The sequence below is a fragment of the Hipposideros armiger genome, unplaced genomic scaffold (genome assembly GCF_001890085.2).
Source record: "Hipposideros armiger isolate ML-2016 unplaced genomic scaffold, ASM189008v1 scaffold_1411, whole genome shotgun sequence".
Taxonomy (NCBI): domain Eukaryota; kingdom Metazoa; phylum Chordata; class Mammalia; order Chiroptera; family Hipposideridae; genus Hipposideros; species Hipposideros armiger.
This window is the reverse complement of record NW_017732761.1, coordinates 206009-219815: the sequence shown is the minus strand read 5'-3', so window position 1 is coordinate 219815 and position 13807 is coordinate 206009. Positions and strand designations below refer to the sequence as shown.

General features: G+C 38.1%; 1 protein-coding gene across 1 annotated transcript in view; it reads left to right on the top strand.

Moving 5' to 3' along the window:
• Window positions 1-13807, top strand: part of LAMA1 (laminin subunit alpha 1) — a gene marked incomplete at its 5' end in the record, with an annotated part of 126951 nt that overhangs the window by 12963 nt on the left and 100181 nt on the right. Inside the window, 10 exons of the mRNA XM_019633794.1 lie at window positions 327-416; window positions 1723-1840; window positions 2763-2941; window positions 3656-3761; window positions 6023-6183; window positions 7125-7265; window positions 8488-8661; window positions 10100-10201; window positions 11181-11386; window positions 12161-12272. Coding sequence (XP_019489339.1) covers window positions 327-416; window positions 1723-1840; window positions 2763-2941; window positions 3656-3761; window positions 6023-6183; window positions 7125-7265; window positions 8488-8661; window positions 10100-10201; window positions 11181-11386; window positions 12161-12272 — 1389 coding nt within the window. The remainder of the gene's footprint in view (window positions 1-326; window positions 417-1722; window positions 1841-2762; window positions 2942-3655; window positions 3762-6022; window positions 6184-7124; window positions 7266-8487; window positions 8662-10099; window positions 10202-11180; window positions 11387-12160; window positions 12273-13807) is intronic.

Genomic DNA, 13807 nt, shown 5'->3' with positions numbered 1-13807 from the left:
TTTTTATATAGTGTTGAATTCAATTTAGCAATATATTTTAGGGTTTTTAGTAGCATGGGTTTTGAATATGACTGCCTTGGTTTAAGATGCACCCAAGCTGAGAAATACTTCTAGACTCCCATGGTTTCTGTTGATGACCTAATTGAACATTATTTCTTTGAATTGAACACAAAAATTCATTGTGCATGAAATATATTTTAAAATGCATATCTACTTATTTTTTAGAATTCTAATAACAACTGAGATATTTGTTAGAGTGCCAAAATTTTCTTTTCACTGAAATAGAAGAGGTTTTAATTTTTGTCTGTAACATCCTTTTTCCTTAGTATTACTACTCAATAAAAGACATTTCTGTTGGAGGAATGTGTATTTGTTATGGCCATGCTAGTAGCTGCCCATGGGATGAAAGTACAAAGGTGAGTTCTAGTATTTCACATTTTGCTAAAACTTCAAATGGAAGTTGTATCTATAATGTTTGTATTATGCTTTTTTATTCAAGGCAAGTGTTGAAAGACATAAAATCATGCTGCAAAAAAGATTTTTTTTTGCAGATAATTTAACTGGTTTCATTTTCTTGTTTTTTGTTAAGTCACCATAAACTTTCATTTTTTTCAAAATTTTTTCTTTGCTTTGTTTGGAGCATATATTTCCAATTAATCCTTACTACGATTTTTTTATAGTAAAGTATATATAATAAAATTCACCATTTTAATTATTTAAAAATGTATGATTCACTGTCTGTATGATTTTAAAGCTCTCCCCTCTGTAAGACAAGCAAAAAACACGTGCAGTTATAAATTATGTTTACATTTTTAAAAGAAGGATTCTAGCCCTCTCACTTTCTCCCTCTTCCATTTTTGTGGTACTAAAATCAAGATAAAGTTTATCTGTTTTAGCATAATATTCAGTGAATAAGATTGCATCTTCTCTTCTTATTTTAAACAATTTACATGAAGTTACTTCTTGTAAGATTTTATTGGGGAATTGGGGGAGGGGAACAGCCAAGTTGTTGTCCTTCAGTCTTAGTTGTGGAGGATGCAGCTAGCTCAGCTCCAAGTCCAGTTGCAATCTGGCCAGCTGCTGGGAGCTTGTGGCTGCTCAGCTCGAGGTGCCGTGTTCAATTTTAGTTGCAGGTGAGCATAGCCCACCATCCCATGTGGGAGTCAAACCGGCAGCCTTGTTAGGAGCATGTGATCTCACCAGCTGAGCCATCCTGCCACTTGTTGGCAGCTCAGCTCGGACACAGCTCACTGGCCCATGTGGGAATCAAACCAGCAACCCTGTTGCTCAGAGCTTGCGCTCTTCACCAACTGAGCCACTTGGTCAGCTAATGAAGTTACTTATTTTCCCCAATATTTGTAATAATTTAACTCTTGAATACAATTGTTCTCTTATTGATGCTGAAAAATATGTAGATGAATCTCAAGAACGTTATTAATAGGAGCTTTCAAACCCTTAAGGTCAGTGTCTCTTTTTTGAAAAGTTTTTGTTAGGTAACTCCTATTTTAGTTTTGCTTTATCCCTTCTCACTTCTGTTTGTAACTAGGTCATACATGTATATTTTTCTCTAAAACTTAAATGCCAGTTTGCTTTTGTATAGCTATATATCCTCAGTTGTAAAGTCTTGCTATATTTTTTTATTGTGGTAGGTTCCTTTTAAACTAAAATGAGGAAAAAACACAGGTACGTTTTCAGGTGCAATTTTGTACCCCTGTTTCTTAGAAACTACAGTGTCAGTGTGAACATAACACCTGTGGACAGAGCTGCAGTAGCTGTTGTCCTGGATACCATCAGCAGCCCTGGAGGCCCGGGACCATTTCTTCTGGTAACATGTGTGAAGGTAAGTCCTCTGTGAATGGGAAGAATGTAGAGCTTTTCCCCCCTCTTAGTATGCTGAAGTTTATGGTGGCTTAACAACATTTGTAATTAGTAAATTACTTGTTTTCTTAGACATTCATATTCAAATAGTTCCCATAGCTCCAGATTACCTTGATAAAATTTAAACTAGTGAAACCTAAATGTATCTTGATGGATTTGCTGTTTTAGCTAAGAGTCCCTTTCCCATAGAATCATTTATTCTTTATGAATTTGGATTTAATTTTTAAATAGGCAATAATGTCACAAGATTCCAACATCTAACAATATATAAAAGTATGTAGTGCAAAGCATTATTTCCACTCTATCTTGATCTTCCCCACTTTGTATTTCCTAGTATGTCCTTGCTGAAATTTTTTATGCAAATAAAGCATATATTAACATATTTCTACACTGTTCATACACAGAACTTTATGTACTTCATGTGCCATTCTATGCATTACTTTTATATTATAGCTTGAAAAGAAACCTTTCCATATTAGCAATATAAAATGCGATTTTAAAAATAATAGCACTGAATTCCATTATATGGATGTAACATAATAAATGGCTACATATCTGTGGATATTTTGGTTGTTACCAGTCTTTTGTTAACTTAAGCAATGGTGCAATGATTAAATGTGTACATGTCTTTGACAAGTGTGCAAGTACTTCTGCAAGACATCATCCCAGAAGATAGACTGATGGATCAAATGGGAATGGACATTCATAATTCTGATAGCTATTCCCAATTGCGCTCCATAAGATTGGTTATATCTTATTAAAATTACTTATTCTATAATTTTAAGTTAATTTATAGTCATAGAAACTTACTTAGGGAGGGAAGGGTTTTCCTTATATAGACAAAATATATACATATTAATTGAGATGTTAAAATATTCTCCTAGAATGTAATTGTCACAATAAAGCCAAAGACTGTTACTATGATGAAAGTGTTGCAAATCAGAAGAGAAGTTTGAATACTGCTGGACAGTTCCGAGGAGGAGGAGTTTGCATAAATTGTCTGCAGAACACCATGGGAATCAATTGTGAAACCTGTATCGATGGATATTATAGACCACACAAAGTAAGAGTGTTTCTTTGCCATAACTGAGCCTCATTGTCTTCCCAAAGTGGAAAAGAGACTTCCCCACGTGTCAGCCTCAGTACCGGTGACTCATTTCCTTTTGTAATATTTCATTTATATTCTTATTACGCTAGTAGTGTTCTTCAGATATCAATTTCCTACTCTATCTGTCCTGTGTTCTTGCTCAGAGAAGGATGTCCACTCATTGTTATTCAACTTGAATTCGGGGGCCCCTTGGCTGTGTAATCTCAGAGTTTTGTAATATTATCTCTATGAAGAGTCAGCCAGTAACTAAAGCAGCTGTATCAGAGCACAGGAAGTGCTCAGTCAGTCCTCAATTGACTTGATATGTAGTTGTCACATGAATCCCTGTGGTGGGCTGGTCATAGGTGACCAGATGCATATATAAGTAATGCTTATATATGGCTGTGAGAGATAGTAGAGCGAGAGGGGTCTGGGTATCAGTGATAATGGGAAAGGTGACACTTTGCTAATGATACTAGCTGTTTTCACCATCAAAAAGGTGTTTGGGGATTTCTAGCTTGAGCTCACCTTATCTTCCTAAGACCTACACCCGCTGGGTACATAAAATCATTATAATAGTCACATCTGGGATAAAAAGTTGATATGTTGTCATTGGTATTATTGTTTATATTGTTGTTAATATTGCTGTTATTTCTAGTAAGATAATCCAGGACAACCTCTGCCTTTTAGGTGTCTCCTTATGAGGACAACCCTTGCCATCCTTGTGACTGTGACCCTTTAGGGTCCTTCAGTTCTGTGTGTATTAAGGATGATCCCCATTCTGATTTACACAAAGGTAAGTACTTGATTCATTTTTGTGCTTGTAATTTATTTTTTTTTTCTGATGGAAGATTTGTACCTAGTGGAACTATTACTATTGCATAGCAATTTGGTGGTATGATTTGGTATTGCATCTTTTGTTCACCAACTATTTGTCAAGCACCTACTATGTGCCAGGCAGTTTTCTAGGACCTAGGAACATATACTTGAACAAGATGATCAAGGCCCCTGCTCACAGGCAGACACTGAACAAACACATGCATTTGTAATACAATACCAGGCAGGGATAAGGGCCATGGGCATGAAGCAAAATTAGGAATCATGATTCGGGTGTGAAGACGGCAAAGCTGGGGTGATGAAATGACATTTGAGAGGTTAATTGAGCATTTGATGAAAGAAGAAATAAGTGTCAGTTTAAAGTCCTATGTGGAACACAGTAAACAGCAATCACTCTATTTAGCTCCTAGAAGATACTTAGAGGGCTTTAGCATACATCTTATCTCAAAAGCAAGCAAATCCTCCGGTTAAGTTTGTAAATGTCAGTGTCCTTTCCTTTTCAAAAACTGGCCAATGAATTTGCAAATATATGAGGATTCTGAATAGTTTGCATCTGTTCAAAGATTTCTGTGACCCCATCAAATTCTCAGTCACTAGCAGTTAAAATGGATATTGACATGAAGGGAAGGAGATGCCAACTGTGGGGTCCACCAGCACCGTGGAGGGTAAATTACACAGTTGAATTGATTTTTAAATGCCACTGTTAATGAGAGGATGATGATGATGATAATGACAATTACCCTTGATTGGGAACATATGGGTTCAATATATGTATAATATTCTATATATATACCAAAAAATGAATACACATTTTAAGAAAAGAAAACTGTATTAAAATTGCAATACTCAATATATATCAATAATAAAAGATGAATACAAGTCATGTTTGACTTCTGCAATTACAAGAGGTGCTCAAAGTAGTTACCGTCAGCATCCAGACACTTCTGATTACGGCGAACCACTGCTTGAACAACGTTGATCAAAGTGTCCACTTGTATACATTTTTTGGTACCCCGGTATGTGTATGTGTGTGTGTGTTTGTGTGTGTGTGTGCGTGTGCGTGTGTATGTGTGTACACACACACATATATATGCTTATTTATTTATTTATTTACTATTTTAACTTTCAACCATAGCAGATGAAAATTATTTAACCCATTTTACAGGCAAGGAAACTGTAGCTCAAAGCAGCTAAGAATCTTGGCTGAGGTTACACAACCAGAAAGTTTCAGAGCTGGTATTAAAAGCAAATATAGTGCTCATTGACCTCTACCATCTGTCTTTGTGTTTAAACACAAAAACAAAAAAATTTATTTTGTGATGTAATTCATTGCCAGATAGTACAGTATACCCATTCAATGTGTGCAGTATTTTTTGGCATATTCATGGGTGCAACCATCACCACAATCTAATATTGGTACATTTTCATCACTCCGTAAAGAAACCCCTTACCCACTGGCAGTCACTTCCATTTCCCTCTACCCTTCTCCCAGCCCTAGGCAACCATTAATGAACTTTCTCTGTATAGATTTGCTTATTCTGAACATTTCTTATAAATAGAACCATACAACATGTGGTGTTTTGTGACTGGCTTCTTTCACATAGCATAACGTGTTCAAGGTTCATCTATATTGTAGCATGAATCGGTACTTCAATCCTTTTTATTGCTGAATTATACTCCATGTATATATTAATTTATATATCCATTCATCAGTTGATGAATATTTGAGTTGTTTAGACTTTTTGGCTATTATGAATAATGCTGCTACAAAAATTCACTTATTTTTTTTGCGGATGTATGTTGCTATTTTTCTTAGGTAAATACTTAGGAGTGAAATTGCTAGGTCGTATGGTAACTGAGTGCTTAACATTTTGAAGAGGTGCCAAATGGTTTTCCAAAGGTGCTACACCATTTTACATTCTCACCAGCCTCTGTGCCTTTTATCTTTGCTCTCTTTTTTAAACCAGGGGTTGACAAACTATTGTCCATTGACCGTATCTGGCACAGCCTGTTTTTGTAAATTAAGTTTTACTGTTTATGTATTATGTATGGCTGCTTTCACGCAATAATGGCAGAGCTGAGTATACTTGTTGCAACAGAAACTCTGGCCAAAGAACCTAAAATATTTACTCTCTGGCCCTTTACAGATACAGTTTGCCGACCCTTGCTTTACACCTCTTTTACCTTCCTATTGAGTCATTGCCGTTCTTTTCTTCCCAGGAAAATGGCCTGGTCAATGTCCATGCAAGGAAGGTTATGCAGGAGAAAAATGTGACCGCTGCCAGTTTGGCTTTAAGGATTACCCAGCCTGCGTCCGCTGTGACTGTAGTCCAGCTGGCAGTATGAATGAGGACCCATGCGCAGAGCCGTGTCTCTGTAAGGTACATGTGGAGGTTAAAACTGTCTCTGAGTTTCCTCTGAGGCTTCCTGAAAAAAGGAAGATGTTCCAGTGGCTCAGATGATCAGTTCCTGAGCAAAGCAGCGAGGTATAAGCAGAACCCTTTGTTCCCCAACACTTTCCTGAGAAACATGACATTATGTCATAGCAAGTTGGCCCCAGTGTATGTCCTTGGACTTAGAGGAGCACCTGGTTTTCTTTTTAGGTGCTTTATGGGCAATGGTCGTATATTCTAGAGGTATTTCTGTGACTTCCCGAATGAAACCAAATACTACATTTCTTAGGCCTGACCGTTACCTCTACTATGACTTTCTTTTTTAGCTTTATGTTTAGAGGAGAGCCAAGCCAACATTAAATTTCTAAGAACATTAATTAATGGCAGACATGTTATTTTTTATTTCTCTTACAAAGGAATTGGACAATGATAAGGAATGCATTAATTTGGTACCAGCGAGGTGTTTTATTTGACTATCTGATATTAATAACTATATCCCCCATAATTCTAAGGACTTCCAGTTATATCTTATGTGCTTATTCCTATGTAAGCAGTCTTAGGCACATGTGACATATGACCAAAAATAATCTTGAGCAATTATTAATAAGACAAACATTTATATAGCCCTCTTCAGATTTTAAATGCTTGACAGTCAGCAGAAATGGAAGATTTAAAACAATATAAAAAAAGCCATTTAAATATAATGACTATGCTCTAATATCCTTAGCCTCGATTCTTGACTACAAAATCAAATGACAAGTATTTCAAAATTTCTATTCTGGAAATATTAACATTATGCTCCACATTTATTTTGAGCATCTTTTTATTTACCTGTTTCTCTGGATTACCAAACACCTTTCTTGTTAATGTCATTTTTTATTCTGTCTACCTTTTGGTTTCAGAAGCTAACCTTTTACTCTAACTTGCAGGAAAATGTTGAGGGGAAAAACTGTGATCGCTGCAAACCAGGATTTTTTAACTTGAAGGAAAGAAACCCCCAGGGCTGCTCTGAGTGCTTCTGCTTTGGTGTTTCCGATGTCTGCGATAGTCTTTCTTGGTCCATTGGTCAGGTGCGTGCACCTTCCTAGAGCCAGGATTTAATAAACGTGCCCCCTCACAGGAGCTCTCTAGGAGTTCTGTCATGAAGTGATGAGGCTGACTTTCCCTGTAATGCTGCTTTCATTCATTTGCAATGACATTGGGCGTGGATGAAAGGCATCCCACTACTAAAGTGTTGCTGAAGTTTTTTTCTAGGTCATGTGTTTGTTCCCACATACGTTTCTCTATCAAAACAATAGGATTATTGTTATTACAGTAATGCAGAATGCATTGTGCTTAAATTTCTTCTGTGGGGAAATGTATACAGTTGTGGAATCAGATCTCATCCCACCTGCCCCATGCTGGTCGCAGCCAGGAAACACACCAGGACAGGGGGACATGCAGAATTTTCTAGGTCAAAGATGCTGTCTAGGATGAGGAGGATGAAAACATTATGAGGGCAGGCAAGGGATCCCCATTTGTTTTGGGAACTGAGGTTTCTAGGGTGATGAGTTCAAGGGGGTTGCCAAATGGTGACTAGGGGAGAGAATGTGATGCCTGGAGGTTAGGGAGGAGCTTCAGGGCTAACCTGGGATAATCCCCTCTCCTCCCTGTGCCCCACCTCAGGAGACCTGTATTCAGCGTGGGGGTGGGGGAAGGGTGGGGACGTTATTTCCCGACTCTCCTCCTTTCCTTCTCTCGCTCCCTCCCTTACCCAGGCTGGTGAGCAATGGGGGCGGCCTGGGGGGAGGGAAAGGGAACTCTGATCAATACTTGAGAATAGAGGTGAGTTCCTGTGGCTGACCCCTTGTTGTTTCTATGTAGGTGAAATATTGTAAGGCTAGGATTGGAAGGTTATTTTTATACACTTTTCCATATTTGGCTAAAAAGAAGGGGCAAAAAGAAAGAAGTCACAGTTATCAGAAGACATTCTATTCAATGCATTTATTAAGCTCTTTGCTATTTTTTAATCTAAAAAAATATTTCTGTGGCCTTCACAGTTCTGCTCGCCTGTTTGCTTATACTTGATCTGGATTTGGGGGCTGTGTGGTTCACACTCAGATTTTCCTGGTCCTTTGACAAATAGAAGGGTCACAGACCCTGCAGTTCCATGGCCTCTGTGTGTTAGCTGCATCCCTACCTAAGTTTTTGGGTCTGCCTCTTCATTGTGAAGATATTAGTACTAGCATGCGTGAAATCTAAGGAAACCGCTATTTTGTATTCTGTAATTCTTGGATTTTTCTTTTTTTTAAGGTGAAAGACATGGCCGGGTGGCTGGTCACTGACTTGATCAGTCCAAATAAGATCCCGTCTCAGCAGGACGTGCTGGGTGGACGTCATCAGGTCAGCATCAACAACACGGTGGTCATGCAGAGCCTGACTTCCAAGTATTACTGGTCGGCCCCAGAGGCTTACCTCGGAAATAAGGTACTTCCGGTGACGGTGTCTTAGACAAAGATCTCAGAGCACATTAAGAGAGAACTTACGTTGGCATTTTAAGTAGTCTTATTGGTCACTTCAATGCTTGACAGAAAATTAGAGGGTGTTTACTGACACCTGACTCACACAGCCTTTTTTATCTTGTTTGACTTTTTATTATGTCATTAAAATAGGAACTTTTGTTCTTCTTTGGCCCTGTCATAGGCAGTCTGTTGTATGAAGTCCCATCCCTTCTCCTGCGACAGATTTTCTGTTTTCCTCTGGGTTCCTGGGTCACTTGGACCTTTGTGAAGGGTCAGTCACATCCTGCTTTGTTTAGTTGGCTGAGTACTTATCTTAGCTTGGCATATAGGAGACACTGGGAAAGGCTGTGCACAAGGATGGCTGCTCTGACCCCTAGTTTCATTATCATGGTGACTGTTGCTTACATAACGTTCACATTTATGAACAGATAGAATCCTTTCCATTTTAGGAAAATGCTAAATGGTGATTCTACAAAGTGGAAAGTTTGTTAATATGAGTTAAAAAATTTTCTTTCACCGATTTAGTCCCATTCCTCCTAATTATGCCACTTCTCTCCAGATTGATTGATCTGAAAATATATTAAGTGGAATCTTTCTCAAAAACCATAACTCCCTGTTCACTTTTACCATGAGTTTGTTTTGTTTTAAAATAATGGTGTGTTTTCATAGTAGTATAGGTCTTATAGCTTGGGAAATGTCTATTTAATGATTATATTTTAATTTTATAGCTTGTTTTATATATATTTAGTAATGTTTATTTTTGTAAATGATTATTTTTCCCATCAAACTATAATCCTAGAAGATTTTTTCTATTTATAATACAATTTTATCACCAAAGGTCAATAGTTGTTTTTTTGTTTTTTTTTTTTTTGTCTCTTGGGAGTACCTCTCCAATTTTATGGTATAAAAGATTGGATTCTGCACAACAGGTATGTTGTAACATACCTGGTAGAAATAAAATCTCTATTTTACATTTAAGAATATCTGATCAGGAAGAAACACCTTTAGTCCTTTCTTTAGCTGATCAAACGTATTCCTTGTTATTCTCATACAAGCAGGACCATGAGATCAAAATGTCGAGACTACAGTCGTGAATCATTCTCCACCCCCTTAAGTACAATATTTAAGTGAAATAAATATCTGTTGTGTGGTTAGCAGAAGTCGGCAGTCATTCACCTTGGAGCCTCTAAGAAGGAATGCATTTTGGTAATATCGATTAAACAAAACACTCATATTATAGGCTTCCTTTTCACTGCGTTTAATGTGAACTGTCTTATGTATGGTGGCCACTCAGACACCTTGCAGCCTAGTTGTTTCCAGGTGGCTCCTAGTGACCTCTTTTCCTTGCTGAGGGGCTATGATCATCTCCTTCCTTGCTGTTCCCTGTCACTTAAACGTTCCAGCTGACTGCATTTGGCGGATTCCTGAAGTACACGGTGTCTTATGATATTCCTGTGGGAATGGTGGACAGCGACCTCATGTCTCATGCCGATGTTATCATTAAGGTAATTGCTTTCACACTGTTTTGCTATAGAGCTGAAGTGCTTAGTGTGGTGACACTTTCAGAATTCGAATTGGCTAAGCAAGGCCATAGTAGCAAGGAGCTCATGGCCAGATGGGATTTGACTTATCTGGACACACAGAGTGTGAGAATTCTGTCTTCGGGCCCATTTCTGGAATTGCTTCAGGGCAGTACTTGTCTCTCATCCCTGATCTCCACAGCGACCTGTCTTGTCACATTATAAAGGGAGATGTGTTTTTGCTCTGACATTGGAACTACCTTTCCCTACTGCCACCATTGCCTGCCCACATGAATGATTAGGCAGCAGTGCTTGGCAATGTGGGGATAGGAGATGCGTAGTCATTTTTGTCCTCAGTCTCCATTCCTGTCCCTTTATCCTCCCTCCCTCCACCATAAAAAGACCCAGCTCAGCCTCACCCAGAAGGATTCCCAGAGTAGTAAGAAACCACTTCAGGTTCTTGCCTGCAGTGTCTGCACTCCTCTCCTGATACTTTAAATGACCTGTATCTCCATCTCCAACCTGCAGCAATTGGAAACTGTGTGACATAAACACAAATTTAGTTAAGAGCAATTTTTAATTTTTAACAGAAAATTTGTTAACAGCAATTTTATGAAAAGCTAGAGGTACATTTACATCTTTTTTCTACTTTTGTTCTTCAGTTAAAGATGAGGGGTGTCAGATTTGTTGCTTTGAGGAAAATGGTGGGCAAATGCATGATTTTATTTCTTTTCTGAGATCCCAACAAAGGACGCAATTTTTATATTTATTATTCAAATCCCTCTGAGAGGAACACAACGAAACATCTCTGATAGTTCTGGACTGAATTATAGATAACATTACATGTTCGACACAAGAACTTAGGTACAAATGAAAAGCCATGTTGCTGAACACAAAATTTGTTTTCATTCCTTGATCATGAAGTTGAATTACAAATGGATTTCTTCTTGTTTTTAAATGTTAGGGAAATGGACTCACTTTAAGCACCTGGGCTGAGGACTTGTCATTGCAACCTTACGAAGAGTATGCGATTAAACTTGTGCCTGAGAACTTCCGGGATTTTAATAACAAAAGGGAGATAGATCGCGATCAGCTGATGACAGTCCTTGCCAATGTGACACATCTCTTGATCAGGGCCAACTATAATTCTGCAAAAATGGCTCTTTACAGGTGTGTATTGAAAGGGAGGGAAAAACTTATGGTGAGGGAACTTCACTCTTGTCTTTATTTAGTATTATATATTTTAAGCTTAATATATTTTACTTGATTATTTTAAGGACACTGTTAATGGACTTGGCTGTCCTAAAATTACTTTTTATTACTATAATTTTATTGAAGATGTAAGAATAGTTGTCCATGGCAAACGTATCTAGTAGGAGATAGACTTGGGTTTCTGATCCTGAGAAATGCCTGACAAGTTAACAATTGTCTAGACCATGCTGCATCTGTTTTTCACCCTCTTTATGTTAATGGTCTCAGACTTTACACAGCCTAATTAAGTTAATGTGTCTGTCTTAGTCATTTTATTACTTCGAGAAGATCAATTTCTGACAATGCCAGGCTAAGCATTAACGTTAAGTTTAAGTAAAGCAAATCAGAATTACACATTTAAGGATAATCTCTCTGTATTTGAGATAAAATCATTACATTTCAAAAGTCAATAAGGATTGATTTTTCTGAAGTGCTTCAACTCACAATGGGTGACATCACACATTTCTCACAGCCATCTATAGATAGCAGCATGACTTTACCCCAAATGTTGAAAGCATTTTTAGGGAATAATGACAGCTCCAGAAAGCATACTGCTGTGAAAATCTTTAGATTCTTACAAAAATCACATCACCATTTTGTTTGCATTAGGTCTTCTTTAAGAATCCATCTTCATTGGTGTTAGATGTCATTTGTGAGTGTGGAAGCCATTTAACAACCACTCTCTATTTGTAGGTTGGAGTCTGTCTCTCTGGACACAGCTAGCCCTAATGTTATAGACCTGGCACTAGCCACTGACGTGGAGCACTGCGAATGTCCCCAAGGCCATGCAGGGATCTCCTGTGAGGTACCATTCCTTCTGTCCTGTCTTCTATTTCCAAAGGGGAAGGAAACACATTGAAGGTGACATAATGATGCACGTTTGAATTCTAACTTGAGAAACCTAGTGTTTCTAAACTTCAGGCTTTTAGGGGTTATAGAAATATTGAAAGCCACATCGTTTAAAGAAATCTGATTCCTCTTCCAGAAGAAACTATTCTGAGCTCTTTCCCTGTTACCTCCTTTAATCCTGACAACAACCATATCAGGTAAGTACTTCATCTATTTTCTATTCTGCAGATTAGGAAACATCCAATGGACTTGCCCCCTTCAATCTATGACAGCTTGTTGTCTTTCATGACTGTGGCTCTTTTGAAGAGTGCTGGACATTCTGTGGGGCTGCTCTTTGAGCTAGGGCTTGTCTGTTTTCTTACGATTAGGTTGAGGTTATGCATTTTGGCAGGTAGGTACGGAGGTGATGTGCCCTGTCAGTGCCTCCTGTCAGGAGTATTATGTCACTGTTTTCTTCCTGGGGATGTCACTTGGATAAAGTGGTGTCTGTCAGTTATTTCCACTGTAAAGTTACTTTTTCTTTTAAAAATAATGATTGTTCAAAGGGGCAAGGATAATAAAAAATTTGGGTCGGAATTTAGGGAGTATCCAAACTTGGTAGTGTCATTTATCTGTTTAATCTAACTTTGCTGTTTTATATTTTATTTGTTTTTAAACCTTTAATTCTTCCTTTTGTATAGCTGTTTATAGCCCTTGGCCTTGTACATAGCTATCTAGCTTCCAGAACTTAACTCCTTATTTACAGTTTATTAGAGAGAAGTTTGCAGTTGTACTTAGTGTCCCTATTCTTTTTAAAAAGACTTTATTTAGGAGCAGTTTTAGGTTTCCAGCAAAATAGAGAGGAAGGTACAGAGATTTCCTAGATAGCTCTTACCCCCACCCCCACAGGCACATTCTTGCCCATTACAACATCCCCCACTAGAGTGGTACCTTTGTTACAATCCGTGAACCCACACATACACACCCAAAGTCCTTAAGCCCTGTTCTTCCTCTGCCCTCTCTCTGCGTTATCTCAAGGAGAAGCCAATTTCTTTGCCTTGCAGAGAGCGGGGCATAAAAGTCGTGCACGTCTTGGGCCCTCATGTTTTTCCTTTCCAATGGAGACTATGTTTTTCCTCTGTAAGGATATGAGCCTTCCCATCCTTCACACACTGGATCTACCAACAGGGACGGCTACTTAGCGGGAACGTGACACACACCTGAGGAAACCTTGAAACAAAGCCTCAGCAGGTTCTTCAATAGAACTACATAATCGTTTTCCCAAAGAGAAAGAAGACCACATTTGGCCCTTTGAGCAAAGAGAACACATCATCGACATTTTCTAATTGTACATAATTAGATATATTTCAATGAAATGAGTTATTTTGTATAATACTTTCAGTGCAACCATGTTGCTTTCTTACCAAGGCCAGTTGCATTTTTAATTGATTTGGATTAATTATCAAAACCAAGATCATATGGGGGTGGGGAGAGAAACAATGAGTCTAAGAT